The 24,277-nt window shown below is 46.6% G+C and overlaps 1 protein-coding gene across 1 annotated transcript in view; it reads left to right on the forward strand.

Moving 5' to 3' along the window:
* The first annotated feature begins 357 nt into the window (after positions 1–357).
* LDLRAP1 (low density lipoprotein receptor adaptor protein 1) overlaps positions 358–24,277 on the forward strand; it is a 94,549-nt gene continuing 70,629 nt past the window's right edge. Inside the window, exon 1 of the mRNA XM_082246540.1 lies at positions 358–504. Coding sequence (XP_082102666.1) covers positions 420–504 — 85 coding nt within the window. The 5' untranslated portion in view covers positions 358–419. The remainder of the gene's footprint in view (positions 505–24,277) is intronic.

The raw sequence follows: 24,277 nt of genomic DNA on the forward strand, positions 1-24,277 counted from the left end.
CTGGCCCTGAATGTTTTACATAGCTATACCTGAAAATGAGCCAGCCTGCAGGGATGTAGCAGGACCTCATTTTCTGACTGACTTTAATTCATACCCAAGCAACAATAAGGGGTCAGCCATTTCCCATATCAAACTGTTTATTACCAGCAATGGCCTTTATGAAGGGGATGGAAGCTGCAGCATTCCCCTAAAGGATGACACGTGACCTGCAAAACTTGAACGAGAAACTTGTTGTGAGTGAAGTAATAAAGAGGCGTGGCCGAGCCTTGTCAGCTGACTCCATTAACATTAAATATCACCGCCCCGTACAGACGTGATCATTCATCGACTTGTCTGCCAAAGAGGGTGGGAGGGGAGAGGAAAGTTTTGGTGAGCTGGGAAAAGTTAGAGCCGGAGGTTGTGGTCGCTGGCCGGGGACGATGGACGCACTCAAGTCTGCGGGACGGGCGATTATCAGGAGCCCCAGTCTGGCCAAGCAGTCGTGGGGAGGCAGCAAGCATAAAAGTAAGTGGAGGAGGCCAGCCTTTCCCATGGGACGTCCAGACCAGCAGCACTCTCCAGCTGATGGCTGAGCTCAGCACACTTCTCACTGACAGTCTCCATAGAGCCCTGGGGGCAGTGTGTGTACAGGGGGGGGGGGGGGAGTAGTGTGATCACATTATACGGACTTCTGATTGGGGGAGCTGATTCTATATGAACATTGACAACTCCAGCCAGATCTTTTCTCATCACCCACCTAGGGATGGCCTACTATGGTGCACCTTTATTTCCCAGCACACCTCACCGGTCCAACCTACCGCTAACTTGTGTTGTCGTGTCCGACTATCCGTGACCTCATGAACCGTAACGCGCCAGGCTTTTCTGTCCTCCGCTGCCTCCTGGGGCAGGCTTAAAGCGTTCCTCCAATTTTGTTGAAAAAAAACATTTCCCTCTGGGTCATCTCTGTACATTAAGGCCTCGTTCACACTGGGGTGACGCTACTTCCCGGGGTGACCTCACAGGTCGCGGTGTGCTGCTTGCACCGCGACCTCGGAGCGGCCGGCACGGACTTCATAACATTGAAGTCAATGCAGGTTGCTCCAGGTCACCCCAAAGAAGCTCCATACCCTTTTTCTAAGTCGGAGCAACTTGTGTCGCTCCTATTAGAACGAGTCCACAGCTTCTCTATGCCAGGTGACCTATGGCAACCTGTCAGGCGACCAGGTTGCCTGACAGGTCGCCCCAGTGTGAACGGGGGCTTACAAGGATTATAACAAACTTTGTTGCACATTCCTATCTTTTTTGTTTTCTGAAGAAATCGTTGTTTGTTCCTCTGTTCCTGAGTGGGTCTAATGGGAGTGGCTTCATAATTATCAACAAGCTGTGCACCTGCAGAGCTGAGGAAAGCTGCTGGGCCTCCATCCCTTTTGGGGCTCTTTCACATGGAGCTGACCACATTGCGATCCGCTCCGGCACTTTTTTTTTTTTTCACGGAGCGGATGACACTTGTGTCATCCGCTCCGTATGTCCGCATATCATCCCATCCGTTTGTGGATGATATACGGACATAATGTATGTCTATGGGCATTGCGGATGTCAGCGGATGACACCGCTGACATCCGATTTTTGCATCCGTTACATTTTTTAAACAGAACAAAAATAGGGTTCCGTTCCAAAAAACGGGAACAGAACTGAAAGGACGAAAATCGGATGTCAGCAGATGGTCATCCGCTGACATCTGCAATGCCATTGACATACATTATGTCTGTATATCACCCGCAAAAAAATAGGATGATATATGGACATGCGGAACGCCCGTGTGAAAGGGCCCTTAGACGTGTTCCTATTGGGAGTATCTCACCCAAAAAATGACATTTTTGTTGCAGGGGATGCCTGAAATCTGACTTGTATCTTAGGGAGCCAATCACACAAGCAGAAAATATTTTATTGGGGGGGGGGGGTGGTCGGTCAGTATACATTCTGTCAAACAGGTACCTGTCTGTTCCCAAAAAACGTTACAACCACTTTGAAGCAGAGTTGCGCCCACCCCCCCAAAAAAAAAAAATTAAGTCAGCAGCTACACATACTGTAGCTGCTGACTTGTAATATTGGGACACTTACCTGTCCTGGAGCCCAGTGATGTCGGCACTGCAGCCAATGTTTCCTTGGCTGTCAGGTGCTGTCGCTGCCATTGCTGGTCAGGGAACCTGACAGTGAAGCCTTACGGTTTCACGGGTGGGTCCCTACTGCGCATGCGCTAAGCGTGCTGCACATTCAAATTGGCTCGGCAGCAGGGGAAAGAGGCGGGGGCAAAAACTTCATAGGGGCGATGCCGTCTCCCGGAAGTGGGGAAGGGATCCTGTCAAAAAACAGGTACCCCCCCCCCCCCCCCGAAAGGTGCCAAATGTGGCACCGGAGGGGGGGGGGGGAGAAGCAAATGAGCGGAAGTTCCACTTTTGGGTGGACCTCCGCTTTAACTTCATCTTCAATGTTTTCCATGATGCTATCTATCCATGTTTTGTCCTTTTTCCGTTTCCCAGCATCAGGGTCTTTTCCAATGAGTCCTCTCATCATTAGATGGCCAAAGTATTTGAGTTTCAGCTTCAGGATCTGTCTTTTCAGTGCATATTCAGGGTTGACTGATTTGATCTCCTTCCTATCCAAGGGACTTTCAAGAGTCTTCTCTAAAAGCATCAATTCTTTGGCATTCAGCCTTCCTTATGGTCCGACTTTTACAGCCATAGGTTACTACTGGGAATACCATAGCTTTGACTATATGGCACTCTGTCGGTAGGGTGGTCTCTGCTTTTTTTTATAATAAAGTTGTCTAGGTTTGCTATTGCTTTCCTCCCAAGACGCAAGCATCTCTTAACTTCATGGCTACACTTGCTGTCTGCCGTGATCTTGGATTCTAGGAAAAATCGGTCACTGTTTCCATCTCTTCTCCTGTTTGCCAAGGAGTGATGGGACTGTTTGCCACGATCTTAGTTTTCTCAATGTTCGATTTCAGGCCAGCTTTTGCACTCTCCTTTTGCCTTTAAGTGACCCTTTAATAGTTCACTTTCTGCCATTAGGTGGGTATCTGCGTATCTCAGACTGGTGATATTTTTCCTGGGGGTGTGGAGGGCAGCAGCCCAGACCCATGCCCACAACAGAACACCATGTCCTGTGTATGTGCCAGAGAATTGAGACAAACCATTTACCGCTGACAGGTGCTAACCATAATCAGCCTATGTAAAGGCCCCTTTTCACATGGGTGATCTGATCAGGTCCATTTTTCAGGCTGACCTGATCATATCCTCCAGTCTCTTCTATGAAATGGTGGATGCCAGCAAACCCACCACCATTTGATCTGATGAATGGGGGAATAGCAGATCGGATTTCCATCCGACTGCCCCCAAGAGCGAGTTGTGTCCGTGTCCACTCTGCATAGCGGAGCGGACACAGGCCTGTCATCTGCCCACTCAGCGGGGGATCAGTGGAGGGATTGTAAATGGATCCTGCTTCAGAAGTGCCTGTGTGAAAGGGACCTAAAATTTTTATCTCAAAGGAGCAAAAGTGTTAGCTGAAGTTTGGCCTCAATTTTTGTTAGTGTGTTAAATCTTCTAATCTATTCCACCCTCACCCCACCCCTGACTGACAATGCTGCTGTCTGAATGTGCTCATTCATCCAGAGTGGGGGGTACTCTAATACAGGAAATGTATTACTGGATAGGTCACTAGGTGTAACGGTGGTTGAGGAAGCCTGAGAAAAGAGAATGAATCCAGCATGTCTAATGAGTTGGCATCACGACTTATGAGACATGTAGTTGATAGGGAGATGAGCAATACTGAACAGTTATTGCTCGCTGTATAATCTGCATGGTGATAGTGGGTGCCAGGCGTGTGCTGTCACTTTTCAGTAGGTGCCAAATAAGTGGGGAACTCTGCTTGTTAGAGTCCAGAATCTGTATTTAATAGGCACTGGGCTTGAACCATATAAATGCAAGGAAAACTTCAAGCAAGCTCACTGGCTCTAATGAGGCCGCTCTCAAACATTTAAGGTCATTCTTGATCATCAACTTGAAGGTATCAAACCACAAAGTCAGAGAGCCCACAGTATCTTTAATTTGTGATACCATCACATAACAGCCAATGCATTTTTGGAGGCAACAAAACTCCTTCATTACAGCATTGAGGAGAATTTACTAAGGCTGGAGCAGCTGTGTATGGCAACCATCAGCTTCTAGCTTTCATTTTCAACGCTTAACTGAACGAGCTGAAGATGGAAGCTAATTAAGTACTACATACAGCTGTTCCAGATTTTGCTTGCGCTCCAGTTTTAGTAAATCTCTCCCATTACTTCAACAGACACAAATCAAGTTAGTAATTGGAATGAAAACCAAAAATAGAGCCCATTTTTGGCGCATCTCTCACTATAGTTTGCCTGTTTTGCCACTTCTGAGTGGTAGGACACTCATCTCTAGCACCCTTTTGATGTGTCAACTTGGTATGAACCCAGCATTGGCTGTTTTACAAGCAATTAAATTGGTAATCGACCCAAAAGCAAACCTTTATTGCAGCTTACCATTTCTTAGATGTGATCCATGGATTTTTTTTTTTTCTTGTGGTCCATCCAGTAACTATTAGAGCCGGTTCACACTGAGGCAATCTGACTTCGAGGGGCGTCCTGTGTGCACCGTGACTTCGGCGCGACTTGCAGGGACTTCACATAATGGAAGTCAATGCATGTCGCTCCCAGGTCGCCCCAAAGTAGTACAGGACCCTTTTTCTAAGTCGGAGCGACTTGTGTCGCTCCTATTAGAACAGGTCCTGTGCTAATCAATGGCGAGCGACCGAGCGCGACTTGTCAGGCTGATAAGTTGCGCTAGTCTGAATGGGGTCTTAATCAAAGAAATGGGATCTCCAGCAGAAGATTAGTTGCAGAGATGAGACAACCTATTTACCACTGACAATGGGTGCTTAACAGCGATCAGCTTTTTTTTTTTTTTTCTGTAAAAACTTTATCTCAAAGGGGGCAAAAATGTTTGCTGTTACTGATTATAAAGAGTTTGGCTTTAACTTGTTAGTGTGTTTTTTAAACCTGCTAGTTTAACACTACACCTCCCCAGACTGACAATGCTGCTGTCCAAAGGTGCCCTCTGTGCTCATTATTCCAGAGTGGCGGATCTCTAATACAGAAGGTGTTACTTGGTCAGATCACCAGGTTAAAAGGGGGGAGCCTAAAACAGAACTAATGAATTTTGGGTTTAGAACCGCTTTACGGCACATTAGACTTTCACTTTATGGTTTGGCACCCATTTATATATTTAGGTCTCTGTGCTATTATTTACCTGGCTTTGTTTTGCAGAATTCCTCTATCAAAAGCTAAACTCCAAAATCTAGCTATCTGCATTTGCTATCTGTTGACCCACTGACAGTGTAAATGACAGGGCCTTGCTTTTCTTTGAGCAACAATTTTCAGCCCCAGTGACCTCATGATATCCTTTGGGAAAGAGTGCTCATTGGTGCTGGGAAGAGGACTTTATATCTTGCTGCACATCACATCCAAACAGGGAGAGAGGACTACATTTCTCATAATTCTACATAATGTGACCATGGTGTAATTGCCAAAATTCATCAAATCTAGTGATTAAATGCCTGCCCATGCTGTCACTGAGTAGCCCATGGCGTTGTTTTTGTGTAGATCTACTGTTCCTACTCCTGACTTGTTGAGTGAATGTAATCACACTTGTAATTTCCTGCTGGATCTCAGACATTGATTGGAAATTATCCGAATGCTGGCGCAATGGTAAAAGTGGATAGGGTAATTGATGAGCAGTAGATCATCAGCTTGATTGTGTTTCCACAAGTCTTTAGTCATGTTTTGGCAAGCATCCTTATGGGATGTTTCATAAAACCTTGTTCATGCCACAAAGATGCTGCAGGTCCAGTAGGAACAATGTAAACCGGGGTATTTAACATTCATTGAGGTCCCGTCAGCAATGTCTTCCAGCGGAGGTCTGAATCGTGTGTTTGTGCTATGGGTCAAATTCTTCACGTTTGCAGCCCCCCTTCCTAAGCTAGGTTCACATCTCTGGCTGGGCAACATGTTTCCCATTACTGTCCTGAGCCCCCCCCCCCCCAATCCTACAGACAGGGAGGTTTGGACAGTGGGTGGAAGCTGCAAGCTGGCAATTGGTTGCTAGGACTGCTCTGCATCCCTGTAACCAAACACCACCCCCTTAACTTGGGCAGGCTCCCCCACTCCATCCAGCGCTGTCCCGCCTCCTATTGGCTCCTAAATGGGAGAGACTTGGGGCCCCTTTCACACGAGCAGACAATTCAGATCCGCCTGGCCATTTTTCAGGCGGATCTGAACGTATGCCCCATGCATCTCTATGGGGCATCGGATGTCAGCAGAGACATGTCTGCTGACATCCAATCCGTCAAATCTGGAAGGATGGAAACTATTTTCCGTCCGTCCAGTGGATCGGATGGGATCGGACAGACGGTTTGTTCCCATCTGATTCCCCCATAGAGAAGAATGGGGACCTGACAGCCGTCTTCGCACACAGCCCGGAGACACAGCTGCCATCTGCCTGCTTAGCGGGGGATCGGCTGATCGCTCCCCCACTGAGAAAAACGGAGTCCGCTGACGGCATACCATGTGTGAAAGGGGACTTGGTGATGCAATAAATGCAAACTCACCCTAGCTCTACTGCTTGGTGGAATGAATATGGAACGGAGTGTTGGTGCTCAGGCTGCAGCATCCAGATGCATGCAAATGCTTCCAATTAAAGTCCCGTACACACGTGCCGAACGATCGGCTGTCTTTTGTCCAGGGCTTGTAGTACATATTCCTATCGCACACCTTCCTGGTTTGTAGGCTCTTGTGTTGGGTGCTGAAGCAATCACCAGTTGGCAACTGGATTCGATACAAGTAAATACATATTCACCAGCACACCAAGGCTCTTGCAAAAGCAGTCCAAAATTTATTGAAGTTACGATCACATCAAAAAATGGTGCAACGTTTCGGAGCCGCACAGGACCCCTTCGTCAGGCATGCACCATTTTTTGATGTGATCGTAACTTCAATAAATTTTGGACTGCTTTTGCAAGAGCCTTGGTGTGCTGGCGAATATGTATTTACTTTTGTCCAGGGCTGTCGTGTCTGTTGAAAACTGCAAAAGACTGCACATGAATTTTGTCGGCCAACAGCCGACTGCAGAAGTGATGTCATGTGATGGTTAACTTTCCTTGTCTTTTTTTTTTTCTTTTCTGAGCATGCCCAGTCTTGCGAATCTGCTGTCTGTCTGCCGAAATCTGTACTGACTGGTGAACAATTGGCCTTTCTGGTGACAGCCAACAAAAATTTTAATGCCTGCACGACAGATTCTGTTCGGCCGAAAATGCGCTGTCGGCTGTCAGAAGCATCATACTAACAAGCCTACAATCGGCCGATCGGTCATCGGCCGAATATTTACGGCCGACAATCGGTACGTGTACGGGGCTTAAAAAGCATGCTGGAATAAATCTCATCAAAAGGAAGCATTTGTGTGACAGCTTTTATTACAACTTAATGATGCCTGGTGTAAACTTATTGTAAGTTAGGGATCCCTACAATGCACACAGAATTTCACTACGGTTGAAGACTTTTGTACATATGGTCATTGGTGGATATACTCAGTTTGCAGTGTCATTATGCACTATCTGTATTGTGGATCTGATTTTATGTTTAAGTAGAATTGTATTGCCACCATGACATGCTCTATAAATTGAACAAAACCAGTATTTACCTAGAAGTGCTATACCAATAAACTACTGAACTCGGTCTTGTTATGCTTGCTCATAGAATATGAACTACACCCAACAAATCAATATATTTTTTTTTTATATATTTAATATTGGATTTCTTTTTTTTTTTTATGTTCATGTAGATCCAAGAATACATTGCATCTGTTTCTGAGACATTCAAAATGTTTAGGGAAGGATCAGAATCCTATTTCAGTTACCAACTTAATATCTTCAGATGAAAAAAAAAAGGGGGGGGGGGGTGTAGCATGAGAACCTATTAATGATGCCACACAGTAATATGTAAATGTTGTTACCCATAGTTCTTGTAAGTTATTACACAGCCATTCATGGTTAAAAAAATAAACCTTATATTTACTTCCAGAAATTCATTATTTATACTCCATTTTTATACATTTATATGCAGGGAATATATATTAAAACCCAGACATGATTGAACAGGGTTACATCGGCAAGAGTTGCAATGCCTTTTTATTCACCTCCTATGTTTTACATGTTGCATAATGCACTCTGTCATTAATTATGCAAGTGGCCCAAAGCTTGGCAGGCTGGCTGTAGATTTAATCAATAGGATTAAAAAAGTGTAGTGTTACTGTTGGTACAAATGATGGTGGATAATACAGACTTTTTTTGATTGTCTTTTGTAGTGGGACAGTGCATCATATAGACAAATGGATACTATGGAACTGATTGTAGAATGCTGTCATTTAAAATTAACCACTTCAGTAGGAAGTTTGGTCTCTTGGAGGCAGGATCTTGTGACTGGCATTCCTCAATTGCCTGTATCTGGAGTCCATCTGTCCCAACCCATTTTTGTCATTCTACAGATGCATACAGTAAGCTTCGAATGGTGTTGGGGTTTTTTTTTTTTTTTTTGAGAAGCTCAACAATTGTACAACCTAATGGCTGGAACACACAAAGTGCTGCTACTTTTTCCCACAAGTGTCCAGAGTGACACATGCATGTAAATGGCTTTGCCAGATGCTGCATGCCATTGTGAATAGTATAGGCTTATGGACCCTTTGGTATGTTTGAAATTGGCCTGCTCTACTGCAACACATGCGTAATACACAGCTTTGTTCCCTGCAGCTATGTAAAATGCACCCACCATATGTTTTAACTTGAACCCTAATGGTCAAAGCCTGTGTGAAGCTGGAGGCCAGCTTTTAGTTCAGACTGGCACTAAACCTTTTTATACTGTTCGGAGTAAGGCAGCATTTAGTGTTGCACTTTCCCTAATTGTAGAACTGGGGCCTATGAACAAAACACCTGTGACCTGCTGGCATGGAACTTGCCTTCCTACAACTTGCTGAAACTGGAGTTCAGCTTTACAATGTTTCCTGTAATCAGATATTTAGGCTGGGTTTACACTGCAAATTGGATGTGGGTTTCCTCCCAACCAAGCCGCATGACCAGTTTCTCAATGGAGCCGGTTCACACAGCTCCAGGGTCCACACTGGAAAAGGGTCCTGTGTTTTCTGGTCCAGGGTGTGTGGTTCGTTTGTTAACTGGGGAAAAAAAAAAAAAAAGACGCACCGACCCCCTGCTGTGAATGGTGGCCGCAGCTAGAGTGAACCCGGCCTTAGTGGGGCCTTAACCTTGAAAGGGCAGCTGGATGGATTTCCAGATTACTACTCTTCTTGCAATGTCACACCCACTGAAACCCCAAGGCCAAAGGATTTATTTTGAAAAATACTTCCCACAGAACAATATGGGGCCTGGTCTGGCAATAACAGACTACCATTTTTAATACCCCCCTCCCCAAACAATGAGGACCTCCTCTTAAGGATCCCTGAACCTAGGGAGGTTCTTTAGGCCTCTCTGGCATCAAGAACTGGTGGCATTGGCAGTACCTTGGGTCCCTGTGGCAACTATTTCTCTAGGAGTGGTGTCCCTTCATTAGAGCGCAGGGTCTCAACAGCTGTGCCTTCTGTGTAGATATGGCAGCCCAGTCTTTCTGACACCATGGGGAATGCTCATGTGTAGCGGTCTCTGGTCAGCTCTCATCCTACATGAGACTGCCCTGAGCTGGAGATTCTTTTCCTGCTGTCTCAGCTTTTTGTTATAGTAAAGGACAGCCTGGCCCATGTGGCAGGAAACCCCTTGGACCTGCTGCTACATTCGTGTGTGGGGGGTTTTCTCTTGCGTCCTCTGACAGACGCAGCCACATCAGTTTCCTCAGAAATGGGTAATACACCACCTACAGGAGTAGACTAGGCAGTGAAACTATTTAGAAAAACTTTTCACTAGACACACCCTTGGGGGATGTCCCTTTAGACATCACCCTCAGACACCTCCAGCTTACTAATCAGTTTCTTGCTGCCTAGTGTTAGGAGTGGACCTAGGTTTCCCTGCTGGGACTCCGGTGTCGGCTTATTTTCTTTGAGAAATGTTTTATTTCTTTACTCCTATCGCTAGCTAATGTCAGGGGGATCCTCCTGGTGAACTGCAAGTGACAGCCAGGCTGAGGTTTTGCACTGGTTAATCTAGATCCTTATGGTCTCCCAGCCGGGCCAGTGAGCGTGCGCAGGTTGTGGTCTGCCCAGGCCTTGCCACAACGGTGCCCCGCCGGACAGGGACGAGCCTGCAAACAGTTTTTTTTTTTTACGCTGGGACGCATCACCCTGATTACAGCGTAGCCTTCTTGGCTGGCAGCACCCCCACTCAGGGTGGGAGGCGAGCTGCCTCGGAGCGGAGCCCGCAGTCCATGGTATGGTGAGTGATGCTGCCTCCCCATGTCCCTGGGACAATCATCAGTGGGGGATCTGGGCCCACTCCTGGGGATGTCAGAGCTGCAGTCTCTGTAAGATCACTCTGGCCTGTCAGGACAGGTCCTGCCTTCTCTGCTCCTAATGGGGGTGCTATAGCGATGTTTAACGTCGGGGGGGGGGGGTGTATGACCACTGCCTTGTCCTGGAGGGGGTCCCTGAGGTTGATTCCCACTGTGGTCTTGTTCCCTGGGCTCCTGATCAATGGTGCCGTATTCGGCTGCCATTTTGGGTGTGGGCAGGCAAGCTGCATCAATATAAGGGCAGCAGCCATTTTCTGCTTTGCTGAGGGTTTTGGTGCTATTCGGGCACCATCTTGCCGCTCTATATGGGCAGCAGCCATTTTTCCTATGCTTCTATTTATTATGGCACAATTTTCTTGTGGCTCAGGGGAGTTCGGCCTCCTAGTGATCTGAGGTCACTTCCTCCCAGTAGTTTCACTTTCTGCTGACAGCGTGGAGAGCGGCTGCTCATCCTGTTTCTCTGTACACGGGAAGGGTGTTTTTTTTTTTTTTTTTTTTCTCCCCAAAGGAGTCCCAGGGTGGGAATTTCCCCGCTGATCTTGTGTGTGCATCCGGATCTCATTCCCTAGCATCCCTGTCTGTAGTCTTTGAAGCTCTGGCGTCCAAAGTTTATCTTGTCATGTCACAAGTTCCTATTAACCACTTAACCCTGGAGGATTTGGCTGCTTAAAGACCAGACCCTATTTTGCGATTTTGGCACTGCGTGACTTAACGGACAATTGTGTGGTCGTGCAACGCTGTACTCAAAATTTCCTTTTTTTTTTTTTTTTCCACAAACAGCTTTCTTTTGGTGGTATTTGATCACCTGTGACTTTTTTTTTTTTGCGCTATAAACAAAGAGCGACCATTTTGAAAAACAAGATTCACTTTTTTTTTTATGAAATTCTCAAAAAGATGTAAATCTAAATTTTAACATTTTTAGGCCAATTTGTTTTCTGCTACATATTTTTGGTAAATAAAAATCGCAATAAGCATATTTGATTGGCGGTTTGCAAGTTATTGCATTTACTAACTAAGGGAAAGATTTATTGTCTTTTTGCCGGATTGCTGCGGACAGATCGGACCCCCTGACATTTTAGACACTTTTGGGAGTACCAGTGACATTTCGACAGTAATCAGTGCTATAAATATGCACTATTACTGTAAAAATGACCCTAGCAGGGAAGGGGTTAACCTTACTGGTGATCAAGGGGTTAAGTATGTCCCTAGGGGCGTGATCTAACTGTGGGGGCATGGCTTGTAATGTTATCAGAGGCATATGGTCCTACATAGCAGGATCACAGACTCTGTGATAACTTTAGTGAGAATGACTGACGGCTGTTTACATCAGCCGTCTGTCTTTCTCCCTCTCGTGCGGGAGATCGCTAGTGGCCAGCGGACATCGGAGCCACCGGTCACATGCGCTGGCTCAGCAGGGAACTGGTGGGGGTGGAAGAGTGCCCCCTACAGGCTCGCGGGCGACGTAGTACTACGTCTCTTTGCCTGTAAGCGGCTGAGTGCCGCAGTAAATATACAGGAGGCAGTCGGCAAGTGGTTTAAACAGCCGATGCCCTCTCAATCTTCTGAATCTGAGCCTGAAGTGGTGCCACGGAAACTGCCCTCCCTGAGGGTTCCCTGTCCTCACACTCGGATGGCGAGGAGGAGGAGTCCTCCACTGCAGTGCGGGAACGCACTTTGGTGGAGGCACTGATTTGCTCCGTCAGGGAGACTTTGCATATTGAGCCCAGTCAGGAAAGCGGGGGGGTTGTCTTCAGCTCCCACAAAGCCCTGAAGTCGGGTCAGGTTTTCCCTTGCCCCGAGGAGTTTCACAAGACCGTCAACGAGCAATGGCGGCGCATTAAGCACATGCTGGCAGTGCCAAGCGTTTTCAGCGTTGCTACCCTTTTGCAGACGCAGTTTCCACTCGTTGGACTGTTACCTAAAGTGGACCACACTGTTTTTGAATAAATCCACGGTGGCTCCCGTTGAGGACTCCCCGGCGTTTAAGGACCCGGTGGACAGGCGCCTGGAATCTTTCGGTGGCAGGCTCACTACTCAAGCCTGTGTTAGCTTCCGTGCTGGTCTCTCAGACGGTCACGGAATGGATTAAGGTGCTTAAGAGCAACCTGCTGGCGGTGTTGGTTCCCCCGACTCATTAAGCTCACGGCCCAAATGGCGCAGGCCATGGTGTATCTGGGTGACGCGGCCCTGGATGAGGCTCCTCTGGTCGCAAAATTGTCTGCGGTGGGGGTTGCTATTCGCCGCATGATCTGGCTGAAGAGCTGGTCAGCGGACCGAGCCTCTAAGAAGACCGTGTCTGATCTCCCCTTTTTGGGGGAACACCTATTTGGTGACTCCTTGGATGACATGATCAAGGGTCTCACAGGGGGTAAGAGTACTCTTCTGCTCCAGTCCGCGAAGGGCAAGGCGCTCCGTGGTAAGCGGGGTCCCTTAAGGCTCACCGGGGGGGCTATTTCATGCCTCGGGCGCAGGAAAAAAACACCGTTCAAGGCCTCCGGCGGAAACGAGGCTTGGTCAGGTAAGCCCAAGGCTGGTCAGTCCGGTGCTGCGGCCAAGTCTTCCTCCGCATGAAGGGACGCCCTCATCCAGCTCAGGGATGGGGGGGACGTCTGCGTTACTTTCAAGAACACTGGACGTCTCTGATTCAGGACAAATGGGTTCATGAACTGATTCATACAGGGTACAAGATCCAATTTCGATCTCGTCCAGCAGACTGGTTCTTTCCATCGAATCTCCGTCTGTCCCTGGATCATTTAAGGGATCTCAGGGGGGCTGTACAAGATCTTGTCACACAGGGCGTCATTGTCCCGGTTCCTCAGCGGGACAGGTTTCGAGGCTGCTACTCGAACCTGTTAACGGTACCCAGGAAGGAGGGCAAGGTGCATCCTATCCTGGACCTCAAATATCTGCACAATTTTGTACGGGTGCAGAATTTCCAGATGGAATCCTCCCGGTTGGTGGTGGCGTCTTTAAATCTGGGGGATTTTCTGGCCTCCATCGTTAGATGTGCAGATACGCATACATATGCGTATCTATGAAGGTCACCAGCAGTGTCTCTATTTTGCAGTAGCGGAGGAACATTTTTCAATCTGTGGCATTACTCTTTTTGGTCTAGCCTCGGCTCCCAGGGTCTTCACCATGGCCTCTGTGCTGGCTCTGCTGCGCAAGAAGGGGATTGCCGTCCTCTGTTATCTGGACGATCTCCTGCTATGGGTAAGCTTGTATGCCACTGTCGGGCGATCTGACAGTCACGGTTCAGGACGCTCCAGGAGTTCGGGTGGACCATCAACGTCCAGAAGTCTACACTGACCCCGTCAGTGCGTCTGAATTATCCAGGCATGGTCTTGAATTTCGCTCAAGCAAGTTTTCCTCCCGGAGGAGAAACTTCAGACCTTGCAGGGTGAGATCAGAGTCCTCAGGGACAGCGATCTCTCCTCCCTGTGGACCTGCATGCAGTCCCTGGGGCTGACAGTGTCTGCCTTTGAGGCGATCCTGTTTGCCCAGTCTCACACAAGGACTCTGCAAGCAGAAATTCTTGAAAAATGGAACAAGGACTGTCCTTGAACAGCATGGATTTGTTTGAGCTGTCTCATGAGGTCGGAGCTTTCGTGGTGGCTTCGGTTGCCCGCCAGGGCAAGTCCTTTCTGCCACTGTTGTGGACGGTGGTCACCAGATGCCAGCCTGATGGGCTGGGGTGGAGTTCTGGGCACTTTGTGCCCAAGGTGTGTGGTCAAGGGAGGAATCTTCCTTGCTGATGTCATGGAGCTCAGGGCGGTAAAACTCTGCCTGCTACATTGGGCGTCTCAGTTGCATTGTCACCCAGTTTGGGTTGACAATGCCACGGCTATGGCCTGCATCAATCACCAAGGAGGCACCAAGATTGACAGGGAAGTGGCCGAGATTCTGACTTGGGCAGAGGCACACGTTCCAGCTCTCTGCTGTTCACATTCCTGAAGTGAACTGCCAGGCGGACTATGAGTCGTCAGTCCTTGGATCAGAGGGAATGGTCCCTGCATCCAGAGGTGTTTCGCTTCTGTGTGCCCGGTGGGGGACATTGGACGTGGATCTGTTCGCGACTCATCTCAACAAAGGTGGACCGTTCCCTGGCCAGGGCTCAAGATCCTCTGGCGGATAACACTGACGCATTGGTGTTGCCTTGGCACTTGTATCGGCTGATTTATGCCTTCCCTCCAATCAACTGTTCAAGTTCCTCCACAGATTGGTATTAGTGCAGGTGATTCTAGTGGCTCCAGACTGCCTCGTAAGGATGGTTGTCAAGCCTCCCTGGTGGCTGCCTCTGCGGGAAGATCTACTTTCTCAAGTGCCAATCTTCCATCCTGCTTTACAGTCTCTGGCTTTAACGGCGTAGCTGTTGAAAGCCAGGTGTTGAGATGGAGGGCTCTCTGATGCTGTGCTTCCTACCTTGTTGAGGGCTCGAAAGGCTACCTCCAGGAAGATTCATCATCGCACCTGGAAGGCATATATTGCCTGGTGTGAGTCGTAAGGATTGCATCCTCATTCCTTTTCGTTGGCGAGGGTCTTGGCTTTCTTGCGGAAAGGTGTGGAGCAACCTTTGGCTTTGGGCACGCTTGAGGGTCTTGGGCCATTTACTTCCAGCATCCCTTGGCAACTAATTCCTTGATTTGCACCTTTGTTCAAGGGATGCGTCATCTGGCTTCTCCCAAGGAGATCAAACCCCCCCCCCCCCCCTGGCCTCCGTGGAATCTGAACTTGGTTTTGGCTGCTTTGCAACAACCTCCCTTTCTGAATATCCGAGGTCTCTCTGCCTGTGTTCCAGAAGGTTGCGTTTCTGGTGGCTATCACCTCTGCTCGCAGGGTGTCTGAGTTGGCGGCGCTGTCTTGCTGTTTGCCTTATCTGGTCGTTCTTAGGGATAAGGTTGTTCTGCGACCCAACCAATCTTTTCTTCCTGAGGTGGTGTCTGCTTTCTACCTCCAAAGAAGATATTGTGTTGCCTTCGCTTTTTTTGCGAAGCCCAAGCATCCCAAGGAATTTTCTCTGCATACTCTGGATGGATGTGGTCGGGGGTTTACTCGTCGGCATGGAATCGTTTCAGAAGTCTGATTCCTTGTTGTCCTTCCTGGGCACCTCGTAGGGGTTCGGCTGCAACCATTTCCAAGTGGATCAGACAGACTATTCAGGCCTATTAACAAAAGGGTCAGGTTTCTCCTTTCCCTGGAAGGGTACATTCTACTAGAGCCATGAGTGCCTCTTGGGCTTTTGGCCATCGGGCTTCTGTGGCTCAGGTGTGTAAGGCGGTGACCTGGTCGTCGGTTCACTTTTAAGAAATTCTACAAGATTGACTTATTGGCATCCTCTGATGCTTCCTTTGGCCGCAAGGTGCTGTTTGCTGAAGAGACTTTTTTTTTTTTTTCTCTTCCTGGGGTGAATTTTCATTTTGGGGGTTAGCTTCTGTTGGGCTTTTTTTTTTTTTTTTTCCCTGGCCTTGATGGATCGTTGCAGTTTAGTGGTTGTTTCTTCCCACCCCTCATGCCTACACTGCTTTGGAACATCCCATTTGTGAGGAAACGTGGCTGCGTCTGTCAGAGGATGTAAGAAAATAGAATTCTTGTAAGAACTTACCGTAAAAATTTTCTGAGTCCTCTGACAGACGCAGCCCCCGTCCCTCTATTGGGGTTTGTTTGTGTGGTTTTTTTCTTTCCTGCACTGCTTACTACGAAACTGATTAGAAAGCTGGATGGGTCTGGGGGTAATGTCTAAGGGGACAGCCCCTAGGGTGTGTCCAGTGAGAATTTTTTTTTTTTTTTCTAAATGGTTTCACTGCCTAGTCTACTCCTGTAGGTGGTGCCTTACCCATTTGTGAGGAAACTATGAAGTGGCTGTATCTGTCAGGACTGAAAATTTTACACTAAGGTTCTTACTATATATATATATATATATATATATATATATTTTTTTTTTTTTATCCTGCTATGTTGCTCAAGTCAGCTCAACGCCACTTAGTAGTACAAATTTGGGCAGATTTGTTACGATCTGTAGTGGTATTTTGAGTCTTAGATGCTGGCAGTGGTTTACACTGTCTCCAGGCAACTCGTTATGCTGTTCTTAAAGGGGGGTGTGTGCATCCTATACATTAAAGGTAAGCCTTCAGCCTCTCCCTCCAACCCCCCTTATACTTGCCTGAACTCCATCTTGATCCAGCAATGGGTGCATGAGAGCAGCGTCTCTACTCATTGGCTCACACCGCAGGGGTAGCCTTGTCTCCTGTCATTCACAGCCACTGAACCAATTAAAAGGAGGGGGGAGAGGGAAGGGGGGGCAGGGGGGTTGGGGCCAAGCTGCACTCCATGCATGGGCGTCCGCAGGTAAGGGGGGGGGGGGGGCAAATGCGCGCGCCCCCCCCCCGACTCTCAAACTTCCCTTTTCAAGTAGTTGGTAAGCCATTTTATACCATCCTGTGTGTCTCTGTGTTAAAAAAAGCCATCCTTCCTTTTCAATTCCCTTTTTGATCTCATTTTAAGGAAAGTAAAACATACAAAATAAGGTCTAAGACTCCCTCAAAATTAACCATCTTGCCTAATACAAACTTGCATGATACACAACCTATTATGATAGAAGTATAGGTACCTAACTTTCAAATATCAGGCAAACACCTTAATTGCATAGAATAGTTCAGCTTGCTTATCATTAATTAATAAAGCCAACTCCTATCATAAATATGGTCCAGGAACTTAATGCTCCTTCGAGTATAACATGGAACCAAATTTATCATTTCATTATGTCAAAGTGCCTTACTAACTTGATGTAAACATTCGATCTAACTACAAAACTAAGGGGATATTATCCCCTTAATTCATAGGGCCCTTATCCTTCAGAAAAGACAAAAAAAAAGATTTAACAGGAAAGTAAAAAAAAGCCGTTCTTTACCAGTTCAGAGGGCTAAGCGCTGCTCACGTGACTTGTCGGGCCCTCTCCTCTCCCCATCTGACAGCTGCCTGCAGGGGTGGGGCCGTGGAGGGGGAGAGGAGAGAGGCGGCGGGTCACGTGAGCGGCGTTTGGCACTCAAACTTGTAAATGGCTTATTTTTATAAAACAGACAGGGGCACACAGGGTTATTAAACAGACTGTAGCCAGGATTTGAAACTTTAAATAAAACTACTGCAGCAGGAGGGACACTGACACAGGAGCAGACAGGCAGGGAGAGGGGGATGGAGAGAGGACCGAGAACAGGAGGGCTGCTGATGACGGAGGCAGGTAATCTGAACACGTTGTCAGGGCTCAGCAGCCCTCCTGTTCTCGGTCCTCTCTCCATCCCCCTCTCCCTGCCTGTCTGCTGGGGTGGCCTAGCCTACGGAGCTGGGGGAGGGGGGAGAGTGAGAGGGTTCCTCAGGTTTCCTGCAGATCCTTCCTTTTTCTTTATCTCTCCTCCTTCTCAAAGGCTGGGTCCTGGCTAGAGAGCTTAGGAATACTGGGAGGGGGGTGGCAGTTGGTGTAGGTGCATCCTCCTCCTTTGTGTGTGGGTCTGACCTTTTCCCCCTCTTGGTTTCAGGCTCAGCCCAAAGAAGCAGAGAAATCTAAGGAGTTGCCCGCCTGTACCACTAAATTTAAAGAAGGCTGGAGCAAACCTCTCTGTAAGCCTTGCATAGACAAATTGGGCTATAAAGAGATGACAGGGGCGTGTAAGTACTTAATCGCAAGAGTTCCAAAGGCAATGAAGGCCATGAAATCCCATGTTGTCTGAGACCCCCAAACAGCTAGCGGAAACCCTTGTTTCAGCCCCAGAGGAGGGTAAAGAAACAGGATAAGGACTGATTCCCTTGAAGAGCTTTAGAGTGAGGCAGCTTCTTCCAATGATGGCTTTGAGCTTGGGACAATATCTCCTAGATATAAGCTTTCACTAGAAGTGGGCGATTTATGAGACCTTGGAGATTAGAGGAACGGGTCTCCTTGTCCCTGCATGACAAAATGTACCAAACCCTAAAAAGCCCAATCTAGGGTTTCCGGTACACAGCACATTATCGGACTCCATCAAAGTGGGCGGAAGAAAACTATTCTTTCCAAAAAGCTTACAGAAAAGGTTCCCCTTTGCCAAAGATCCCTCCTGCATTTTGTAAAAAGGTTCCAAAATTGGATGTGGCCTTCTCACGATGCGCCAAATCTACTGACCTTGTGTTGAGGACATGGGGGTCCTTTTTAAAGAGCCCATAGACAAAATAGATTCTTCTCAAAAGATCATGGGAGTTGATTATGGCAAATTTAAAGCCAGCTATGGCTACAACAGTGGTGGCCTGGAATTTTTTGAAGTCTGGTTGGACCAGCTTCAGGCCCATCTAGGAGGGACTTCCCAAAAAATAGATTTTGGATTCCCTACTGATGCTGTCTAAAGCGGCCGGCTATATGGCGGACGCATCAGCAGAATCCGTCTAGCTGTCAGCTAGAACAGCAGCCCTGGTGAATTCTTCGCCGGGCCTTGTGTTTAAAATCTTGGTCAGACTCCGCCTCAAAGATAAAACTTTGCGGCATTCCCATTGAAGGGGACCTTCTGTTGGTCCAGACCTAGAAAAGGTCTTGGACCAAACAGCAGATGGGAAGAAAGCTTTCCCGTCAAAAGCCAAGAAAACTCCGGAAAGGCTTTTTTTTTTTTTTTTTTTTTTTTTTTTCTCCCTCAATTTCTCATTTCATCTACCTCTGAGTAGGATTTGGATGGGAACAGTATTTTATTTCACGTTTGCAATAAATATATGGAGTTATGCTTGCAATAAATATATGGAGTTATGCTATGTGTCCCAGCTTCATTTGTATTGTTCCATGACATGGATGTGGTGATTGGAATACATATGGAGGTTTGATTATGATTCACACTGCAGCCTATTCAGGGTCCAATGAATTGAGATCTGTCTGAGTTACAGGCTTGATTTTTGCAGCAGTCTGGTGAGTGCCCACTTTGACGGGGAGCACGTCTGGATGGTGGAGGTTTATGGGGTGTTTTTAGGATTCCTTCACACTCTTCCTCTTAAGAGTTTGATATTCAGGCTGGACTGATCAATTCTCAGCTGTGGGCTTTTTATGCATGCATGCGGTCTTTTATATCAGTGGTCCTCAACTCCGCTCCTCAGGGCCCACTAACAGGCCAGATTTTAGGTATTACCTTGGGGAGATGCAGACTAGAGTACTGCAATCACTGAGCAGCAAATTAGATCACTTGGGATGTATTTCAGTTATCTTGCAAACCTGGCCCGTTGATGGGCCCTGAGGACCAGGGTTGGGGACCACTGTTTTATATTATATGCATATAGATGGTGTGCACATTTTAGCGCTGTTGGTGTTTTAGATTTATTTATACTGTTGAGTGAGTCTATTGAACCTTGTTTATAATCTGGTTTTATAGCAGCAGCTTTTTTTTTTTTTTTTTTTTTTAACGATTTTATTTATCAATTAGCGCTGGGTGAGCAAATTATTTGGATCTGGTTAAGTTTTTTGATTCTCTTGCTCCATTTTTATTTTTAGGATTAATAACAATATTCAGTCCTGGAGGTGATGGCTTGGCCCATCAGAGGCCCTCAACATCTGGGATTGCATGAATAGACAGAAGGCTTTGTGGCAGCCTACATCCACAGATCTGTGGCTTGGTTTTCAAAGATGTTTGGAAACCACCTACCTGCTGAGTTCCTTCAAAAACTGTGTGCAAATGCACCTTAAAGAATTCATGCTGGTTTGAAGCCAAAAGGTGGTCACACCAAATTTTATATTATAATTTTCTTTCTTGTTTACCCCTTTTGCGTTTTGTAAATTGGGGGGGTGTTATGGCTTCAAAGGTATTTTACAGCATTTGTTCACAACTACAAAAATCAATAACCTGCACTGTATTATGTATGTAAAATGTATTTATTTTTTTCCCCCCCATAATTCCTGTGGATGGGTCATTGGTGGTTGAGACCCAGCGGTTGCTGGTGTCTTAGCAACCCTTAAGCAGGAGGCTACCACATTCATCACAGCTTCCCACAACTGTAAACATGCCCCATTCTGAGCAATTCTAAATCTGTATGCCAATTTCTAGTTGGTCTTATTGAATTCTCCTATGTGTTCAAGCAGAGGCAAAAAGCCTACAGAACGCTGCAGATACAGTGGGTACGGAAAATATTCAGACCCCCTTAAATTTTTCACTCTTTGTTATATTGCAGCCATTTGCTAAAATCATTTAGGTTCATTCTTCCTCATGAATGTACACATAGCACCCCATACTGACAGAAAAACACAGAATTGTTGACATTGTTGCAGATTTATTAAAAAAGAAACTGAAATATCACATGGTCCTAAGTATTCAGACCCTTTGCTCGGTATTTAGTAGAAGCCCCCTTTTGATCTAATACAGCCAGGAGTCTTTTTGGGAAAGATGCAACAAGTCTTTCACACCTGGATTTGGGGATCCTCTGCCATTCCTCCTTGCAGATCATCTCCAGTTCTGTCAGGTTGGATGGTAAACGTTGATGGACAGCCATTTTTAGGTCTCTCCAGAGATGCTCAATTGGGTTTAAGTCAGGGCTCTGGCTGGGCCATTCAAGAACAGTCACGGAGTTGTTGTGAAGCCACTCCTTCGTTATTTTTAGCTGTGTGCTTAGGGTCATTGTCTTTTTGGAAGGTAAACCTTCGGCCCAGTCTGAGGTCCAGAGCACTCTGGAGAAGGTTTTTGTCCAGGATATCCCTGTACTTGGCCGCATTCATCTTTCCCTCGATTGCAACCAGTCGTCCTGTCCCTGCAGCTGAAAAACACCCCCACAGCATGATGCTGCCACCACCATGCTTCACTGTTGGGACTGTATTGGACAGGTGATGAGCAGTGCCTGGTTTTCTCCACACATACCGCTTAGAATTGGGGCCAAAAAGTTCTATTTTGGTCTCATCAGACCAGAGAATCTTATTTCTCACCATCTTGGAGTCCTTCAGGTGGTGTTTAGCAAACTCCATGCGGGCTTTCATGTGTCTTACACTGAGGAGAGGCTTCCGTCGGGCCACTCTGCCATAAAGCCCCGACTGGTGGAGGGCTGCAGTGATGGTTGACTTTCTACAACTTTCTCCCATCTCCTGACTGCATCTCTGGAGCTCAGCCACAGTGATCTTTGGGTTCTTCTTTACCTCTCTCACCAAGGCTCTTCTCCCCCGATAGCTCAGTTTGGCCAGACGGCCAGCTCTAGGAAGGGTTCTGGTCGTCCCAAACATCTTCCATTTGAGGATTATGGAGGCCACTGTGCTCTTAGGAACCTTAAGTGCAGCAGAAATCTTTTTGTAACCTTGGCCAGATCTGTGCCTTGCCACAATTCTGTCTCTGAGCTCTTCAGGCAGTTCCTTTGACCTCATGATTCTCATTTGCTCTGACATGCATTGTGATCTGGAAGGTCTTGTATAGACAGGTGTGTGGCTTTGCTAATCAAGTCCAATCCGTATAATCAAACACAGCTGGACTCAAATGAAGGTGTAGAACCATCTCAAGGATGATCAGAAGAAATGGAAAGCACCTGAGTTAAATATGAGTGTCACAGCAAAGGGTCTGAATACTAAGGACCATGTGATATTTCAGTTTTTCTTTTTTAATAAATCTGCAACAATGTCAACAATTCTGTGTTTTTCTGTCAGTATGGGGTGTTTTTCTGTCAGTATGGGGTGCTATGTGTACATTCATGAGGAAGAATGAACCTAAATGATTTTAGCAAATGGCTGCAATATAACAGAGTGAAAAATGTAAGGGGGTCTGAATACTTTCCGTACCCACTGTATAAAGAAATTTGTCAGCTTCAGTTTGACGTGTCTTTGTAGATGTGTTCATACATCTACATCAAGGGTGGGGAACCTGCGGCCCGCACAATTGTTGCGTCCGCCCTCCCCCTCCAATGCCACTGGCCAAGGAGGAGGCGGCAGGACTCAAAGACGCGGGGACTGAAGAGAGGAAGCCGCCGCTACAACAGGTAAGTCAAGTGCACTGGTCTGGGGGGCTTGGCACGCTGTTCACTCTGCATTGTAAGGGGGCACGATGATCTCTGCATTGAAAGGGTGCACGCTGTGGTCTCTCTGCATTGAAAGGGGGCACACTGTGGTCAAATATAACAGGATAAATTTTAAGTTGATGATTTTTTGTACGCCCCCCCGAATGATGTTACAAAAATCCAAATGGCCCTTGGCAGAAAAAAGGTTCCCCACCCCTGATCTACATCAAGGTGAATTCTTCACGTACTTGCACTTTGGCCCTCTTCCTCTGTTTGCATCTAGTTAAAGTTCATGGCTAGACCGATCCAGATTCCTGTTGGCTGACCATTGTGCAAATGCTTTGAGACCGTTACCAACTTAAAATGGCAGTATGTGTTCAAAATGCAAAAATCCAGTGTTTTAAGTGTGTGGTGTGTTTTTACATTCAATCTTGATTTTAGTTTTGCTCAGTCTGACTAAAATGCCATTTTAGTTGACTAAAATACAATAAGTTTAGCTAAATTGTAATATCTTAAGCATTTCAGTATTTCCAAACTCCTTATACACTCTGGGGTAAAAATCTATGGTATTAAGATTAGAATGTGCGCTTTGGACACAGATTTAGTCGTTGTGCTATATTACTACTTTAAATCCAAGTTTCATAAACAAGATGGAAGTGCAGCTCTAAAATATAAAAAAAAAAAGGTAAACTCTATTGGCTGTAATGCCATTGTACACATTGGCAACATTAAATATTAGGAAAACATTTATTTATTTTTTTAAACTTAAATGGTGGTTAGTGAACTAAAAATTTTTGTTGACAATTACTGCTTAAAATGCTTGCGGTTAGTATGGTGTTTAATATAAATTATGAAGCTGCTGGTGAGGCATCTAGGCGAGTATTATAGTGCCGACAGATTTGAGTCTTCTAGTGTCACAAACATGACTTTCATGGTGGCACCCAGCAGCAGTCTGAGGACTCTTGGATATCTACACAAGGGAGGGGCTTTTACATGTAATGCAATATCTGAGTGACTGATGGGTAGCCCCAGTGGAAGCAAAAGCATCATCAAATCAAAGGGAGCTTCTGGCAGAGCAGAGAGCCTTAGAGGGGTTTCAGGCAGAGGTCCGAGGACACCATCTGCAGTTTCGGTCCGACAACATGCAACAGTAGCGTACCTTAACCACTTCTTGAGCAAGCCCATTTCTGACACATGTTGTCCAAAAGTTAAATCTGTATTTTTTGCTAGAAAATTTCTTCGTACCCCCCCAAACCTTTATTAAAAAAAGTGTGTATGTATATGGCAGTCGTTGCAATATTTTGTCACGTGGTATTTGCACAGCAGTCTTTCAAACGCCATTTTATTTGGAAAAACTTCACTGAATTAAAAAGCTAAACAGTAAGTGGGTTTTTTTTTTTTTTTTTTTTTATAGCCCAAACAGATTCTTTTCCCTGAACCCAAGGGACTAGTCTCTGTTCTCTCCCATCAGGCTGATCTCAGAGGTCCTCCTAAGTGTCTTCTGGAAGACACCAATTTTGTTCCTGGTAGTCCCCTTTTTGGTCCAAAAAGCCATGGTTTTCACGCCTGCAGGCACTAGCCTAGAAATCTCCAGTGACTCCCTATGAGACGGGACCTGTTGTCTCGGGGTCTGGTATCTCATCCTCAGGTGGTATCCGAGGAGCAGATATTAAGTTCTTAGGGCTTCTCAGTCAAGTTTGTGAAGACCCTAGTTAGTTCCCGGAAGCATGTCACAAGAGCTATATATTACAAAAT

The sequence above is a fragment of the Pelophylax lessonae genome (assembly GCF_965119305.1).
Source record: "Pelophylax lessonae genome assembly, chromosome: 2".
NCBI lineage: Eukaryota > Metazoa > Chordata > Amphibia > Anura > Ranidae > Pelophylax > Pelophylax lessonae.